The following is a 19,839-nucleotide window of genomic DNA, read 5'->3' as shown; positions in this document are numbered from 1 at the left end:
AGAACATCACTGATAACGTTAACATCTTTTTTATTTTACAACACTTATTTACAACATATTTATGATATTTAATTTCTGCTGATACCGATAGACTGCACTTATGTAGGCCTGCCGTACTGAAGTATTTGTACTTCATTACTATACATCAATGGTAAACACCACAGACGCCAGAGTGTCCGGCTATTTTAGAATGTCCAGTCTGTTTATAATGCCATCTTATATTAATAGTGATATTTTTTAATGTTTGTGTATTGTAAAGTTTGAGCCAGTACATCGATGCATCCTTATTTACATGAATAATATGTTTCAGTGGAATTACAAAAAAGATTTGAATGTCTGTGAGCAAGTAAACATTTGTTCAAGTGTGATTTTATCAATGCATCTTCATGAGAATAAATGAAAGTGTCCTACCTGCTCCTCCATTAGTGAATCCTGAAACTTGCAGTTTATAGTCGGCACATTCACAGCCCACAGAGAAGAACGAATACAGAGCGAAACCTTTCCTTCCTTCAAAGTCCTCCAGATTCACTCTCAGCATGTAGTTCCTGTTGCATGTCAGCTGGTACATGTTCTCCAGCCCTGATCACACACACACATGAAGAACACGTTCAAGCAAACACTGGACATGAACATCCACACAAACGGACACACGCTGTGAGATCTTACCCAGCCAGTATTCACCCTCCACATTCCCAAATCCTCTCTTGTACTGATTCCACGGCCGATAGAAATTCACACTGCCGTCCATTCTCCTCTGAATCACCTGTGATGGGTTCATATACAATATATGATTCATAATCAATGTTCTGATGTGTGTTTAATGATCTAGAGTCACATTCTTACCGTCCATCCTCCTTTATCTTCATCTTTCCCATCTGAGATCATCTGACAGTAAACCCAGACAGGAACATCACCTGCTGGATAGATGGAGTAAATCCCACTGACTGTTTGTCCTGATTTATAGACGTCAGTCAAATGGCATTAATGTACAGTCACTGGCCAATGCAGCTGGGAGAAGAGCCAGCAAAAACAACATTATCTGCATGAAACACAGAGAAAGAGTTATGTTCTACATGTAAAAGGATGAAATGAAAGTAAAAATTAAGTATGAATCAGGAATTTAGAGTAAATTTAGAGTAATGAGACAGTGAAATAATAAAAGGAACTTACTGTCATCTTCTGAATCTGTCCTCAGTAGTCCACAGATTCATTTAATCTGGAAAAATAATATATAAATATAATATATTTATAACATTTCCAGTTCATGTATATTTTTTATACATGGTATGTACACAAATGTTTAAATATTATGTGAAGTAAATGATGAATAAAGCAGTAACTCACCATTTGTGTTCTCTAGTCTGACACAAAAACTCTTTATATATATCAGTCAGATTCTCAGGCTCCTCCTCTAACTTTATCGAAATGTTCACTATGAAGTTCTAAATGCTTCGGAAAACATCTGTCAGAAAAGAAAAACTCATACAATATAAACTGTATGTACATATTTACATAAACACATATTTTATAAAGGGCACAACAGGGCTAAAAGCATACCTTAAGAAATAAAAAGTGCTTTTGACTGTGCCCAAAATGCATGACTGCAGAAAAATATAGATGTTTATATTGAACATTTATGGAGCAACAGATTTTGTGTGAAAATAAATCATACAAGTTGTTTATTTTGTTCAAAAATCGTATAAATGTATGAGGTGGCAAGGGGGGTCACCAGCATGGGGCAAAAGTATTGATACAAATACTAAGTTAATACTTGTTCAGAACAATCACTTTAGCAAAGTTTGTATCATTGTGTAACAGCACATAATATTTCATTATATGATATGATTGATTGATTGATGTCAAGTCAAGTCAAGTCACCTTTATTTATATACCGCCTTTAACAATACAGAATTGTGACAAGGCGGCTGTACAGTATTAAATAGGAAACAGTACATCAACAATGCCAAAGGCAACATTAAACACTCACTTTATAGGTAAAGGTAGTTAATCAAAAACAATAAAATAAAATGCAATATTGTGTTAAGAGAAAGTGTCCCCAACTAAGCAAGCCAGAGGCGACAGCGGCAAGGAACCAAAACTCCATCGGTGACAAATGGAGAAAAAAAACCTTGGGAGAAACCAGGCTCAGTCGGGGGGCCAGTTCTCCTCTGGCCAAAGTTCCCGTGGTCTTGTGCCGACAGCCGTCTAGGTGATGTGGTCTTCACTGTGGATCCGTCTCTGGGGCTCATCTAGTTGATGTGGACTCAGCTGACATTCAGGGCTGTAGAGGTTGTCTCTAGGTGCTGATCCACCATCTGGGCTGGGTTCGGACTGGATCCGGGGGACTGCAGTGACCATCTGATCTGGATACGGACTGGATCTGGTGGTTAATGTGACCTCGGAATAAGAGAGAAACTAATATTAGCGTAGATGCCATTCTTCTGACGATGCACTGAGTACATCGGGTGTTATGGGAAGTGTTCCCGGTTCCGGTTGACCTAATTGGTGCAGCCTAACAATCCTTTAACGGATTTGAATTATAAGAATGTGGATTTGTTATGTGTAAGCAAGGTTAAAGAGATGGGTCTTTAATCTAGATTTAAACTGACAGAGTGTGTCTGCGTCCCGAACACTGTAGGGTAGATTGTTCCAGAGTTTGGGCGCTAGATAAGAAAATGATCTCCCGCCCGCGGTTGATTTTGATATTCTCGGTATTATCAAATTGCCAGAGTTTTGAGAACGCAGCGGACGTGAGGGACTATAATGTGATAGGAGCTCGCTCAGGTACTGAGGAGCTAAACCATTCAGGGCTTTGTAAGTAATTAGCAAGATTTTAAAATCTATACGATGTTTAATAGGGAGCCAGTGCAGTGTAGACAGAACCGGGCTAATATGATCATACTTTTTGGTTCTAGTAAGAACTCTAGCTGCTGCATTTTGGACCAGCTGGAGTTTGTTTATTAAGCGAGCAGAACAACCACCCAATAAAGCATTACAATAATCTAACCGTGAGGTCATAAATGCATGAATTAATGTTTCAGCATTTGACATTGATAGCATAGGTCGTAGTTTAGATATATTTTTGAGATGGAAAAATGCAGTTTTGCAAATACTAGAGATGTGGTTTTCAAAGGAAAGATTACCATCAAATAGCACACCTAGGTTCCTAACTGATGACGAAGAATTGACAGAACAGCCATCAAGTATTAGACAGTGTTGTAGGTTATTACACGCTGAGGTTTTAGGCCCAATAATTAACACCTCTGTTTTTTCAGAATTTAGCAGTAAGAAATTACTTGTCATCCAATTTTTTAACTCAACTACACAATCCATTAGTTTTTCAAATTGGTACGTTTCGCCGGGCCGCGAAGAAATATAGAGCTGGGTATCATCAGCATAGCAGTGAAAGCTAACACCATATTTCCTGATGATATCACCCAAAGGTAACATGTAAAGTGTAAAGAGTAATGGCCCTAGTACTGAGCCTTGCGGTACTCCATACTGCACTTGTGATCGATATGATACCTCTTCATTTACTGCCACAAATTGATGGCGGTCAGATAGATACGATTTGAACCATGCCAATGCACTACCACTAATGCCAACATAATTCTCAAGTCTATTCAAGAGAATGTTGTGGTCAACAGTATCAAACGCAGCACTAAGATCCAGTAGCACTAACAGAGAGATACAACCACGATCGGATGACAAGAGTAGATCATTTGTAACTCTAATAAGAGCAGTCTCAGTACTATGGTACGGTCTAAAACCTGACTGAAAATCCTCACAGATATCATATTTCTGTAGGAAGGAAGATAACTGTGAGGATACAACCTTTTCTAATATCTTCGACAGAAATGGGAGATTCGAGATAGGTCTGTAATTAGTTAATTCGTTGGGGTCAAGTTGTGGTTTTTTAATTAGAGGCTTAATAGCAGCCAGTTTGAAGGTTTTGGGGACATATCCTAATGACAGTGATGAATTAATAATATTTAGCAGAGGATCTATGAGATCTGGAAGCAAGTCTTTTAGTAGCCTAGATGGAATAGGGTCTAGCATACAAGTTGTTGGTTTAGATGATTTAACAAGTTTATACAATTCTTCCTGACCTATAGTAGAGAATGAGTTGAATTGTTCCCCAGGAGATCTATAGCGCACTATCTGATGCGACACTGTAATTGACGGCTGCATAGTGACAATTTTGTCTCTAATTGTATCGATCTTAGAAGTAAAGTAGTTCATGAAGTCATTACTGCTATGCTGATGGGCATAGTCAGTGCCTGTTGGTTCTTTATTTTTTGTTAACTTAGCCACTGTATTGAATAAATACCTAGGGTTATGTTTGTTTTCTTCTAAAAGAGTCGAAAAGTAATCAGATCTGGCCGATTTTAACGCTTTTCTGTACGATAGGGTACATTCCCGCCAAGCAGTACGAAAAACCTCTAATTTTGTTTTCCTCCAGCTGCGCTCCATTTTCCGGGCTGCTCTCTTTAGGGCGCGAGTGTGCTCGTTATACCACGGGGTCGGACTATTTTCCTTAATCTTCCTTAGGCGCAGAGGAGCGACCGTATCTAGAGTCCTGGAAAAGAGAGAGTCAATAGTTTCTGTTACATCATCAAGTTTTTCTGAGCTATTGGACATGCTGAGGAATTCAGATAAGTCAGGAAGATTACTCAGAAAGCAATCTTTTGTAGTAGAAGTGATGGTTCTACCATACCATACTGTAATAAGGAGTTGAATTTACAGTTTTAGTCATCTGGAGAATACACGAGACTAGATAATGATCAGAGATATCATCACTTTGCTGCAGAATCTCAACGGCATTGACATCAATTCCATGTGACAGTATTAAGTCTAGAGTATGATTTCGACAATGAGTGGGACCTGACACGTGTTGTCTAACTCCAATAGAATTTAGAATGTCTGTAAATGCAGCTGCCAGTGCATCATTTTCAATATCAACATGGATGTTAAAGTCACCTACTATTAAGACCTTATCTGTAGCCAACACCAGCTCAGATATAAAATGAGCAAATTCTTTAAGAAAATCTGTATGGTGACCTGGTGGCCTGTATACAGTAGCAAGTACAAACGTCATAGGGGATTTATCATTAACACTTGTTTCTCTGGATAATGTTATATGAAGCACCATTACTTCAAACGAGTTATAATTGAAATCCGTTCTCTGTGAAACACTAAAAATATTGCTATAAATTGTAGAAACACCTCCCCCTTTACCTTTTAGACGTGGCTCATGTTTATAACAGTAATCATGAGGGGTAGACTCATTTAAGATAATGTAATCATCTGATTTTAGCCAGGTTTCTGTCAAACATAGCACATCTAGGTTATGATCAATGATCATATCATTTACAAAAAGCGCTTTTGTAGAGAGGGACCTGATATTCAAAAGGCCAAGTTTTATCATTTGTTTCTCTGTATTATGTAAATTTTTTATTTGTTGAACGTTGATTAGATTGTTACTCTTAAATTGGTTTGGACGTCTTTTGTATTGTCTAGCTCGGGGAACAGACACAGTCTCTATAGCATGATATCTAGGTGTAAGGGTCTCTATGTGCTGAGAATTAACTGATTTTGGTGACGTGAGGCGGCTAGCAGACGGTCGGATTAGCCAGTCTGTCTGCTTCCTGACCTGGGCTTCAGTTAGTCAAGTGCAAACTCTAAGACTATATGCCATATTACTAGAGAGAAGAACAGCACCACCCCTGGAGGGATGAAGACCATCTCTTTTCAACAGGTCAGGTCTGCCCCAAAAACTTGTCCAATTGTCTATGAAACCTATGTTATTCTGCGGGCACCACTTAGACATCCAGCCATTTAGTGACGACAGTCTGCTATGTATCTCGTCACCACGATACGCAGGGAGGGGGCCAGAGCAAATTACAGTGTCTGACATCGTACTTGCAAGTTTACACACCTCTTTAACATTATTTTTAGTGATCTCCGACTGGCGAAGTCGAACATCATTTGTGCCGACGTGAATAACGATCTTACTGAATTTACGATTAGCATTAGCCAGCACTTTTTAAATTTGCCAAGATGTCAGGCGCTCTGGCTCCCGGTAAACATTGGACTATGGTGGCTGGTGTCTCTATTTTCACGTTCCGTACAATAGAATCGCCAATAACTAGAGCACTTTGATCAGGTTTCTCAGTGGGTGCGTCACTGAGTGGGGAGAACCTGTTTGATGTTCTGATCGGAACGGAAGAGCGGTGTTTTGACCCGCGACTATGCCGTCTCACAGTCACCCAGTTGCCCTGCTGCAAAGGCGAAGTTACCGGAACCGAACAATGTACGGGACTCCCTGAGCTAGTCGCATCCAGAGCCGTATCTGAGGCCCTTACATTCTTACTATCCTCGATTAAAGTTTGGATGCGTGTCTCTAGTTCTGAAATCTTCTCTGTCAGCCTAACTATTTCCCTGCATTTATCACATGTGAATCCCTCGCTGCCGACAGAGATTGATAAACTATACATATGACAGGTGATGCAGGTTACCAGGAAAGGAGAAGAAGCCATTACTCACCGTAGTTGTAGAACGATTTCAACTCACCACTGTTGTCTGATGAACTTGTGTAGAAAAAGGCGTAGAGAAAAAGTAAAAGTGAATGGCAAGCTAACCGGCTAACACACTACAAACACGCTGCACTCCGGTTGTAGAATAAAAACGAGCGATCAACGAGAATGAGGGAAAAAAGGAAAGCGGTAGTAGACGTGAATAGAGACGTGAGTGGGAACGCAAATGGCAGGCTAACTGGCAAACGGAATTCTAACGCACAGTGATGTCATGTTTTACATATTATGATTGTCTCTAAGATGTACACACAACATAATATATGATATTTACCATCTGAATTTAACCATGTCATGTCACCAAACTGAAAAGTCTTCTATTAATTATCATGTTAAATGTTGTGCCTTTTAGCCCCAACAGCAAGGACACTTTTTAGCCCAAATACCATACTTTACAGATTCTCTCAATATTGAAAAATTGTTGCTTTAATTATCTTAAACAAAACATTTGTCTCAAAATATATTCAACAATTTTAGTGATTCTCATTTGCTACTTAAATCTCCAACATCAAAAAAAAAAGAAAAAAATTAAACAGAGTCAACTTTGTACATTTTTGGATCAGACAAATTTGCACATGCACTTTTAAAAGCCAATGTTTTGGAAAATCTCATAAATCTCATATTCCCCTTTAGGGCTATACAAAGAATATATACAAAGAAAAGCTTTGTAATGTGATCAGACCAGTAAAATGCCAATACACTTCCCAAACATCAGGACAATTTCAGCTGTTTGTTTAAATTTAAACATGTAAATATTTATTTTGCTAAAAAAGCAGAATCTAGAAGAGCATTTGCTCATAATCATTAACAGATTTACCATTTTACAATAGAATAGGTCAATTCACTAAACATTCCAAGGGCTAATGACAAGAAAACACAGAGCAAAGTTCCTCTGAGAAAACATTCCATATTCGAATTTAATCTAATCCATAAAATAAAGGTTATGTTCATAAATAAAAGGACATCCTGGGGAAATCACAATATGTCCATGCCTCAAGGCAGACTCAAGGCTGAGGGTGTGAATGTTTTTGTTTTCTCAGTATGCTGCATCTACTGCAATCAATCATTTTAACTGTACTGAGGCATAAGTAGAAGTTTACACACGTTATCTGTGACTTTGTGAAAGTTTTTATTTTCTCCATATGCTCATACAATTTTCTACAGATGGTTGAGATCAGGAGTCTCTAGACTCAGCTACCACAGACTTCAGGATCATCTGGGTGATGATTGTGTCACATCTATGATTGCTTACATTCAGTCGTGCTGAATGTAATCAGTGTTACATTTTTCTAATAATATCTGTTTACAAAGTTGATGATTAAAAGTGTTTTTTCTTTAAATCTATGTCAGGTGGATATTCATCTCCATATTCTGCATTACATGTTAGTTGCACATATGTTTATAATGTTAAATCTTACACAGAGACAGTAAGGAATTAAAAACCTTCAATCCAGCATAGAGGGGTTCAGTGAATGTGGTGTTGAATGTGTGAAAGTGTGTGAGTGTGTGTGTGTCAGAGACACTGTAGAAGGACAGAGAGCCGGCCGACACGTCCACATACACTCCTGCTCTATTAGAGGGGTGTGAAGGGACAGATATATCAGTTCTGTGTCAGACAGTGAATCCATTAGCAGTGCAGAACAAACTTCAGGATTTTCTATGGGGTTAAGGTCGAGTTTGCTGGCCAATTAAGAACAGGGATACCATGGTCCTTAAACCAGGTACTGGTAGCTTTGGCACTGTGTGCAGGTGCCAAGTCCTGTTGGAAAATGAAATCTGCATCTCCATAAAGTTGGTCAGCAGCAGGAAACATGAAGTGCTCTAAAACGTCCTGGTATACAGCTGCGTTGACCTTGGACCTCAGAAAACACAGTGGACCAACACCAGCAGATGACATGACACCCCAAACCATCACTGACTGTGGAAACTTTACACTGGACCTCAAGCAACGTGGATTCTGTGCCTCTCCTCTCTTCCTCCAGACTCTGGGACCCTGATTTCCAAAGGAAATGCTAAATTTACTTTCATCAGAGAACATAACTTTGGACCACTCAGCAGCAGTCCAGTCCTTTTGTCTTTAGCCCAGGTGAGACGCTTCTGACGCTGTCTGTTGTTCAAGAGCGGCTCGACACAAGGAATGTGACAGCTGAAACCCATGTCTTGCAGACGTCTGTGTGTAGTGGTTCTTGAAGCACTGACTCCAGCTGCAGTCCACTCTTTGTGAATCTCCCCCACATTTTTGAATGGGTTTCACAATTCTCTCCAGGGTGCGGTTAACCCTATTGCTTGTACACTTTTTTCTACCACATCTTTTCCTTCCCTTCGCCTCTCTATTAATGTGCTGGGACACAGAGCTCTGTGAACAGCCAGCCTCTTTTGCAATGACCTTTTTCACTTTAGTGAAATAAATAAACTTTTTGAAGATATTCCTATTATATGACCAGCACCTGTATGTATCAGGTGGGTTTTATAATGTGGAGCACAAATAAATTAAATAAATAAACAAACAAACTTTGGCTGTATAGCAGTGTAGTAGAAGATTTATCCTTTGATTGAATTAATTAAAGAATTTAAGAGATAATGTAAGACTATAAAAACGTTCTTTAGGTTAACTATTAGTTGAATTAATAGTCAATCGTTCATAATAAATAGATTTTGGGCAGTTTAAGTCATAAACACAGCTTAAAAAAAAACAAACAAAAAAAACACCATACACACACACACACACATACACATATATCAATTTTATGTTTGTGCATATATTAGTATATAAAAATTATTGTAAAGTTGAATTACAGTGCTCTCTTGGGGGTTTTGATCACAGGCATCAGTGTCATCAGTGCTTCACCAGATCTTCTGTATTTCTGCAGTTCAAACTTCTCTTGAGTCTCTTCTGACATCAGCAGCACATACACCAGAGCTGACCACTGAACAGAGGAGAGATTCTGTGCTGAGTGAAAGCTCAGAGACTACTGGATTTCATCTGTAAGGTCATCTTTCAGTTCACTTAGACGGTGGAATAGGTTGATGGTCCTTTCTACTGATTTTTCACTCTCTATTATCTTTTTGATATAGTCAGCAATGTCTTTAACATTCCTGCGTTTCGTTTCCAGTCCTGGCAGCAGTTCCTTCAGGTCACTCTGATTGGACTCCAGTGAGAGACCCAACAAGAACTGGAGATCCAGTTGTCTATTCTTGCTGCCTTATTGACTGCAGCTTTATCCATGTTAGTTTTTCCCTCTATGATTGAAGAAATTGGTTTCTTTTGAAACATTTGCAGCAAGGAACTCTTGGACACTGAGATGTACAAAGCTGTAAACTTTTCTCTCTGACACAGCTTTTGCCATGTGAAAGATGTGAGTACATAATCCAGATAACACAGACCCTTCACTGACATCTAGTCCACACTCCTCAAGATCTTCTTTGTAGAAAATCAGATTTCCTTTCTGTAGCTGTTTAAATGCCAGTTTCCCAAGCTTCAGAATAATCTGATCAAAAAACTCGACTTCAGGTTTAGGTTTAACATCATTAGTATAATATAGTTTAGTATAAGACTCCTAATGACCAAGTATTGACAGAGCATATAGGTCTATAGGTCATTACATTAGTGAATTATATTAAGGTAATCCACCTTTTCTGTCATTTTATTTTATTCTATAATGCATATGATCCAAATGATCCGATTTGTAATGATCCAAAATACTAGCTGGTACTGTGGAGTAGAAGTCAGCAGTGCCATCAGTGTAATATTTCACTGTAACAGAGGTCACATAGTTGGAACATTAAGCATTTATGATGAACTATATGAAAAACAACATATTTATGAACTATATGAAATTACATTTTATAATAACGTTATTGTAATAAACATGTAATTTACAAGTAAAAAATATCCCAATTCCAGCTTTACTGAGCAATGTTGGCTACTTTCCCTTTGGGCCACCTGGTGGTGATTTCACGAATGACTGTACATGTTGTATTTACTGCGGTGGCCTTGAGGTGGCAGTACATGCAGCACTAACACACATTTTAGGTGAATACCTGCTGTATAATTTAATAAATATATACAGTTTATCTCTCAGTTTTAACTATGTGTCTCTCTCCTTTAATCTGACACAGAGACACTGAAGAAGCATAATCAACTCTGAATCCAGCATAGAGGGGTTCAGTGAATGTGGTGTTGAATGTGTGTAAGTGTGTGAGTGTGTGTGTGTCAGAGACGCTGTAGAAGGACAGAGAGCCGGCCGACACGTCCACACACACTCCTACTCTGTCAGACTGAGGTGAAGGAGCCAGTATGTCAGTGTCGTTATTATTGTGCCTCACGGTGAATCTTTTTTCAAAGCAGTTCAGACTCCAGGACTTGTCATTAGATCCAAACGAACAGTCACTTCCTCCTTTCCTGTTGATTCCTTTATATGTCACTGCTATATTCACCCATCCGCTCCATTCAACCTCCCAGTAACAGCATCCAGTCAGACTCTCAACACACAGAACCTGCTCATGGTGCTTAAATCTCTCTGGATGATCAGGATAAGACAGATTTTCTTTCACATGTTTCACTTTCCTGTTCTCCTCATACAGAAAGAGACGAGTGTTTGCTGTGTTTAGATCCAGTGTGAGATCACAGGCATCTGAATACAAAAGAAAAACAGAACAACAATAACTGGATGTGTGTGTGTGTGCGCGCTTGTTCTTGCTACATTGTGGGGACCAAATGTGAAACTTGAAATTTTTGACATGGTGGGTCCCCACAATGTAAAAAAAAAAAAAAAAAAAAAAAAAAAAGATTAAAAACAGTAAATGATGTTTATCTGAAAATGTAAGAATGCAAAAATGTTTTCTGTAAGGGGTAGGTTTAGGGTTAGGGTTGGGTTAGGGCATAGACAATATCATTTGGTCAGTATAAAATCTATGGATGTCTATGGAAAGTCCCCACAATTCACAAAAACAAACATGTGAGTGTGTGTTGGTATAGTAAAGTATAGTAAAACCTGAAAATTCTGACCTTGTGGGAACAGTTCCTCATAATTCATGAAAGCGCAGCATGTGGGTGTGTTTGTAGACTGCTGTAGACTGTTTGAGGACTGTGTTTGTAGACCTGCTGTCGTTCCGATCTCTCCTCCATGGTCCACACTATAAACACACAAACACAATATTTTAATAACACCAAAGAAGTTTTCTTATGATTACATTATAGAAAGGAAATAATGCAAACATGCTGATTAGCTAGTATCGAAAATGTCTTGAACACAAGCTGATCCAGTGTGTTTCGGTCCTTGGAAATGACCTTTAAATGCTTCATTTGTCCGGATGCTTTAGTTTCACTTTCTGCCCTAAATAGCATTAACCCTGTAACTGTCACCCCCCCATTTTTTGACATAGATGTGAAAGTGCACAATCCAAACTTAAATTATCTTAGAATTCTGTATTGTAATACAGACCTAAGGCATTACAGAGTAGATTAAAAATGTTTTAAAAAAGTTCAATTAAAAAATTGAGGTTTGCATCACAGAAAATGGATTTAAGCAGAAATGTTTTGTCAATTTTAAATTGTAAAAATATATTTTTTTCAGTAATAATGTTATGCCTCACACTTCAGGCACCCTTGTAATTAAGGCCCACTGCAAAATATCAATCAATCATACACTGAAATTTGAATCTTACAGTGCTTTTCTGGTGTTGTGGGTCACTGGTAACCCCTGCACTTCTTCAGATCTACTGTATTCCTGCAGTTCAAACTTCTCATCTGACATCAGGCGCACAAACACCAGACCAGACCACTGAGCAGAGGAGAGATTCTGTTCAGAAAGATTTCCTGAGCTCAGATACTTCTGAATGTCCTCCATAAAGTCATCTTTCAGTTCAACCAGACAGTGGAAGAGATTGATGATCCTCTCCACTGATTTCTCCGTCTCTATTGTCCGTTTTATATAATCAACAGTGTCTTTGACATTCACAGGTTTCGTTTCCAGTCTTGGCAGCAGTTCCTTCAGGTAATTCTGATTGGACTCCAGTGAGAGGCCCAGCAGAAAGCGGAGGAAAAGGTCCAGGTGTCCATTCTTGCTCTGTAAAGCCTTGCAGATTGCAAACTCATGAAGCTCAAATAATGACGTTTTGGATGGTTTCAATGATAGTCTTTTTCTCTCAGATCGAAGAAAGGCATTTCTTCCATAGCATTTGTATTTAAAAAGCACATAGAGAGCAGCAAGAAACTCCTGGATACTGAGATGCACAAAGCTGTAAACTTTTCTCTCTGAAACAGCGTTTTCCTCCAGAAAGATCTGTGTGCATAACCCAGAGTACACAGACCCTTCACTGACATCTAGTCCACACTTCTCAAGATCTTCTTTGTAGAAAATCAGATTTCCTTTCTGCAGCTGTTTAAAGGCCAGTTTCCCAAGCTTCAGAATAATCTCATCAAAAGACTTGACTTTGGGCTTAAGTTCAAGGAATCTCTTTTTCATCTGTTGATTCTGATAAAATAAGAAGTTTATGTACATCTCTGTGAGAGTTGTGGGTGTTTTATCGTTGCTCTCACGAGCCAGCAGAGGCTGAAGAACAGTGAGAGAGATCCAGCAGAAGACGGGGATGTGGCACATGATGTACAGACTCCTGGATTTCCTGACGTGACGGATGATGTTTCCAGCAACCTCAGGACTGCTGTTTTTGATGAAGTATTGCTCTTTCTGCTCATCGTTAAATCCTCGCACCTCTGTCACCTGATCAATGTAGTCTCTGGGTATCAGACCTGCTGCTGCTGGCCTGGATGTGATCCAGATGAGAGCAGAGGAGACCAGACGTCTTTTGATCAGGTTTGTAACTATCTTACTCACTGTTGTTTTTTCATGCACATTTGTAAATCTGTCACCCTGTTTGAAGTTCAAAGGGAAGCGACATTCATCCAGCCCATCAAATATGAACATGACCTTAGAGTCATCTTCAGGAAGAGAGGACAGTTCTTCAGAACCACTAAAGAAGTATTTGTTAAGCAGTTCCATGAGACTGTACTTTTTTTTAATCAGATTCAGTTCACGGAAAGGGAGTGGAAAGATCAAGACTATATCCTGATTGTCTTTTCCTTCAGCCCAGTCAAGAATGAATTTATTAACAGAGACGGTCTTTCCCACCCCTGCAATTCCCATTGTCAACACTTTTTTGTTTTGTTGACCCATATCACTCTGAACTTTAAACATGTCATTGCACTGTATGACTGTGTCCTGGACAGTAGATCTGCTGTGAATAAATTCAATCTGTCTCACCTCATGTTCATTCACTATTCCTCCCGTCTCATTTTCCACCACATCTAAATCAGTGTAAATATTGTTCAAATACAGACGATGACCTCTCTGTGAATTACCAACCAATATCTGCTCGTAGTTCTGTCGTAATTTGTTTTTCAGTTTGTAGCTGATCTTACTGTAATCATGAAGATCAGTTATACTGTCTGCAGGTGAACCTTTAAGAAAGAGATGGGGGGGGATTTAATAAAATCAACATATAAATTACATATAAATTATCACCTGGTCTTTGAGTCTCTTTACAAATACTACACGTGCAATAAATTGAAAACTTCATGTCTACTGCATCCAAATTATCATGTAAAACATGTTACATAAATATTGTTCCTAACCTTGTTCTAATGTTAATTACTTTGGAGTATTCTAAATTTTACATTTTTAATATCAAACGCTTTTCTTGTCTTACTCTGCCTGAACTCTATTCTGTATTCTGTGTTTTCTGGCTCAAGACAGTTCGGGTATGTCAAAAAACTCCAATCGTATTTTCTCCCTCAACTTCAAAAATAATTTCAAAATCATCCTACATCACTGCAGAAGTACAGACACAGTCTTCACAAAGTGAATATGCAAAGAAGATCAAACACCCTTAACAAAAAAGGTAAAACAGCGACATACACTAACTGTCATGAACCGGAACAAAAACAGTCAAGGGAGAGTGAGACAAGACGAGCATTTGGCATTAAAAAGTATATAAATTGTATTATTTTTATGAAAATAACCAATCGTTTCGCTAGATAAGACCCTTCTTTCTCGTCTGGGATCGTTTACAACCGCATTTGGGATCATTTGAAGCTGCATTTAAACTATATCACCAGATCAGTCCATTATATGAACAAAAATGCTGAAATGTTTTCCTCAAAAAACATAATTCATTTACTACTGAAGAAAGAAAGACATGAACATCTTGGATGACAAGGGGGTGAGTACATTATTTGTAAATTGTTGTTCTGGAAGTGAACTTCTCCTTTAAGGTTAATATGATGTTTCTGAAATTTTCTTTCAGCTTAACTTTTATTAACATCTCAGTGTTCTTGGAACATTGATTTGTAACATTCCAAACATTAAAAAAAAGTTCAGTTTCCTTAAAGTTAGTTAGTTCACCCTAAAAATAAATGATTTACTCACTCTCAAGCCATCTTAGTTGTACAGGATTTTCTTCTTTCAGATGAATACAATTACATTAAAAAAATGTTCTGGCTCTTCCAAGCTTTATAATGGCAGTGAATGGTGGTTGAGATTTTGAGAGCAAAATTATATGTGACCAGCCATCATAAAAATGCTCCACATGGCTCCGGGGGGTTAATAAAGGCCTTCTGAAGAGAACTGATGCACTTTAATGAACCCATTCACTGCCATTATAAAGCAGTGAATATAACATTTTTTTATAACTCTGACTGTATTTAGAACGTCTTAAGGGTGAGTAAATCATGGGGTATTTTCATTTTTGGTGAGTTAACCCTTTAATTTTAATGGAATATTATTTAAAGGTTAACATGATGTTCCCAAAATATTATTTCAAACACCTGCTGTTAACAAGCAGAATCACTTAAGGAATGAGAAACAACAAGAACAGAAACTGACTTCCATCCACAGCTTTAGAAGGAATCAACTGAAAATCACTCAAGATCTGAGCAGAGGATGATTAAACCACACAGCAGTATTACCAGTAAAGATGCTTGAATGCCATTTGCTTGGAAAGTACCTGCAATACTCAAATCATCTTGAATATATAAGCTTGAATATTTAGCTTTTTTGCCTTACTAATTTTATTAGCATTTTTTAACTGCTTCCTCCTTTACTTATAACTACAAACCCACACAAACACATAAGCAGAGCAAGAGCAGAGTATAAGTGAAACCATAATATTTGTAAACAGTCGCTGTTTAGCGTTACCTTCATTGTATTTCTTCTTTAGCTGTTCAGACAGTAGGTTTTGGTTCATCTTCCTCAGGATGTCCACCGTGATCAGTACAGCTTCTTTTGGTCCAAAACGGTCCACCATCTTGTCCACTATATCGAAAACATCTGCATTCTGCAGGTCATATTTTGGAATACCCTTATTATTTAAGAACCACCTAAACTCCTTCAGATCTTTTCCAAGTTCCTTTAGTGAGTTAACAAGCAGCACTTTAACAGACGACATTGTTCTTCATTGATTCACTTCTGCAGAAAACGAAAAAGATTGTAGTAGTTAATCCTTAACACTCAAATGTTTGCATTCCCTTTCCAATGTTCTTCTCAGAACTCACTCATATTTACAACCCAGCAGGCACACAACGTCATAAGACGCTGATATTTGGTTAAATTTCGGTTGCAACATCGGCTGACCAACATTTAATGTAAATTCAACGTTTAATGTCAACGTTAAATTGATGTCCAATACCAATGTCAGCTGACGTTGATATTTTGTTGTTTTTAGGTTGTGTAACCAAAATCCAACATTAAGTCAGCGTCAAATACTGACGTCAACACGATTTTCATTCTCAACCAAAATGCAACGTCTGTCCAACACCATGTCCAACGTCAACCTGACGTTATATAGACGTCCAGTGCCTGCTGGGAAGAGTCACACAAAACCAGGAAGACACAAGAAAGTAAGAGAGAAAAAAGAGAGAAAGAGAAAGAGAAAGAGAAAGAGAAAGAGAAAGAGAAAGAGATCAACAAAAACAGACAGACAAGAAACACCCAGAGGACAAGACTAAACCAAGTCATTAAACACTAACATTGGGTATATCAATGCCAAGTTTTGTAAAAAATTAATTAAATAAATACAACTTTAAACTCTAGATAGAATACAGCTGCTGTCTGAAATACAACTAAATAACACTTTACAATAAGGTCTTGTTTCATTAGTCAGTGCACTAGAGTACAGTACAGTACACACACTCCCCTAAACCTCACTCACATCCGGGTCTCCAGCATGGGAGGTGAAGAAATGTGCACTAGTAAAATCACTGTAAAATTTCTTTTAACAGTAACATTATTGGCAATTACTAATAGTTTTTTTTTTTTTTTTTCCAGTAATGGTTAATCAACCAGTATGTGTACACTCTTTGGTCACAAAATATAATTGTTTAAATATAAATTTACTGTTTTACAAGAAAGGCAGAAAAAAAAAAGATAACAGCTTACATTCTTGCTGGGATTGTTTTTAAGTAACTTTTCACAGCCTTTGTTGTTATTGCGCAGCTAAATAAAAGAAAAAAAAAGGGGAAAAAATAATAATAAAGTGATTTACTGTTATTTCTGCCTTTCTTGTAAAACTGTAAATTGGAAAATTCATGGATAACAACAATAATTATATTTTTGGCATTAGAAACTTGCACCTACTAGCGGATTAACCATTTCAGAAACATCAAAAATAAATTTGGTAATCACCAATACTGTTATCTTAGGAAAGCTGTAATGCAATGCTAATTGACAGTTTTAATGACAGTAGAGAATACTATAAAATAATTTGCTTTTAAGATTTTTATCTTTTAAGGCATGTTTTTTTTGTATCATCTAAGGTATTGATTTAGTATTGATATAGAAACTGAAGTCAAGAGACATTTCAAGTCCTTGCTGTTTCTAGAAGCTAGATGTTTGGTAATAAGATTGATTTACATGTGTACATATTTAAATCAAATGTAAAAAAAACAATCAATGTGAACTTTAAATCCAGAAAAGTCAGTATTTTATGAGGCAGTATTTATCAACTTACCATGAATAATGATGATTGGTTTATTTCACCTCTCAACCAGTGTCTTGACAAAAACCTCTGAAACTCATCACTGGAAATGTTTTTCTCTGAACTTCAACTAAGTCAGAACCAATACAAGAAAACAAAACTTGCTTTTCAAGAACGTCACAACTTGACGTCAAAAAAATGTATTCACTGATTGTGACCAAGACTGAGCAATTACAAGAAACAGACAAATATGCAGACATTAGATGATCAGTAACAAACAGAAAGCATGAGCATCACGGAGACATTCTGATCTCACAGATGAAAGAACAGACACTTGATTGCTGAATGATATTGTTTATCTTTAAAGGCTATAGAAATATGTGTTGTGAAATAAAGAAACTTACTTACTTGGCGTGTTGCCCTTTACTTTTCATATAATTGTATTCATTCTTGTGCAGTTATTGTATCCTTATGTGGATTTACTTTGATAAATGTCTTGAGAACCTTTTTTTTTTTTGGGGGTTGAAATTCTGCAGTAGAAATGATGAATAAAAATGTTTGTTCTAAAAACATTTTTCTAATTAATCATTAAGTTATATATATTATATATAGTTATATAATAATCTCTGCTAGAAATAGTGAAAATAAAGTTGAACTGAACCCAGATATCACACAAACGTCTCCAAGATTCCAAAAAAGAATCTTCTGTGAACAAACATTTGATAAATGTCAGTCAGGTTTACATACATTGTAAATTAAACATATTAAAGACATTTTTAAATGTCTACTTAACATCTGACAGGAAACGTCTTATGTATTGCAGATCAGCAAACACTTAAAGATGAAAACAAATAGATGCCTCTGAATCAACGGTATCATGGATAATCATGTCATTTTTGTCCTGTTTTTAAATGTATTTGTGAGTGTTTTAAATGCTTGTTATTGCACCTCAATGTGAACATCAGTAAAAAAAAAAAAAAAAAAAAAAAAGCCTGTTAATTCATTTGGATTATGTTTTACACGTATACTTAGGGAAAAAAATCCCACTGTGCAAATCTACTATTTCCTATGGCTACATCAAGTGCATGCTTAATAAAATAAAAAATTAACGAGTATATTATACATGGCTATAGCATGCTCACTGACAGTATCTTATCAAAATATACACATATCTTCTGATAAAACAAATAAATGCACAACCATTTGCATTCATACTGCAATGGAAATCTTAAGATCTACCGGTTGCACTTATGGTATGGATGGACGGCATTTGTGTCAGAGAATTGTGTCTGTGGATAACAATTTATGGCATGCAGAAATACAATCATGACATGAGAATGATTGTTGTGGGGAATTCCATGCAACATTCTGAAACTCTAACACTGCAGAAACAAACACGTATGTGTGTATGTGCAGTCATGAAAACCATGCAACATTCTGATTAACATCTAAAAAGAGCACTGCAAAAACAAATAAAAACTCACATTAGCTACCTAAATCTTTACTAGTCATCAGAAACTTAGTTAGCATAGCTTTATTAGGAATAGCATTTACAAAAAAAAAAACCTTTTATTTGATGTTTGTGCATCTCAATAGAAAAAAAAAATACTTTAACATTTAAAAAATTACATTCTACTCAACATTTTAACCTGCAATTACAAGTTTAAATCTGAGAAAGTGAAAAGTCACCATTATGAGAATAAAAAGTCACTATTAGCTATTATAAATTATTTATTTATTTGACAGAATAAATTTATAAGACACAAAAGGAAAAACAGAAGCTTCTGGGTAAATAAGACAAGAATTTGTCACACTACTTAGAGTGTTTCACTTTTGTAGACATGTTATTCATATTTGCACATGAGTCAGTATCGCTTTCAGTTTTTGCTGTCCTTGTTACATTAACATGGTTTTACCAGCAGATGTCATTGAACTTCAGATGGCATTGATTAATATAATCATAACTAAACCATGACATTTTTCCAATTCTGCTTTCAACAGGAGCAAAAGAAATTACAAAGTTATAATCATGTTACAATAAAACATATGCTTTAATCTTATATTGCTTTTTTCTTTACATCATTAATGTGTTAAATGTGGAACTATACAAGCAAAAACAATGTTTGTGCCAAAACATTGCTTGCATACAGATAGCTGGTCTGCTCACACTCAACACATGACCAACCAGCTTTTACCAGCTCTATTCTGTCTGAGAACAGTTTGGCAATGCTAGTCCATCTGCTAGGCCAGCACTAACTGTTTTATACACTTTTAC

General features: G+C 37.0%; 1 protein-coding gene and 1 pseudogene across 1 annotated transcript; both read right to left on the bottom strand.

Annotated features, from left to right (window-relative positions):
- Positions 1-7: 7 nt before the first annotated feature.
- On the bottom strand, positions 8-1,045 carry LOC127164288 (microfibril-associated glycoprotein 4-like; annotated as a pseudogene).
- An 8,308-nt stretch (positions 1,046-9,353) lies between these two features.
- Positions 9,354-17,670, bottom strand: LOC127164111 (protein NLRC3). Its single transcript, XM_051107805.1, has 5 exons — positions 17,598-17,670; positions 15,788-16,057; positions 12,261-14,052; positions 11,602-11,729; positions 9,354-11,227 (listed from the first exon to the last, which is right to left on the bottom strand). The coding sequence occupies exons 2-5, from the start codon at positions 16,035-16,037 to the stop codon at positions 10,665-10,667; spliced, it is 2,733 nt and encodes a 910-aa protein (XP_050963762.1). The 5' UTR covers positions 16,038-16,057; positions 17,598-17,670; the 3' UTR covers positions 9,354-10,664.
- Between the last annotated feature and the right edge of the window lie 2,169 nt (positions 17,671-19,839).

The sequence above is a fragment of the Labeo rohita genome, chromosome 1 (assembly GCF_022985175.1).
Source record: "Labeo rohita strain BAU-BD-2019 chromosome 1, IGBB_LRoh.1.0, whole genome shotgun sequence".
In the NCBI taxonomy this organism is placed as follows: Eukaryota; Metazoa; Chordata; class Actinopteri; order Cypriniformes; family Cyprinidae; genus Labeo; species Labeo rohita.
The sequence above is the reverse complement of the archived record's forward strand: the minus strand, read 5'-3'. Positions and strand labels throughout refer to the sequence as shown.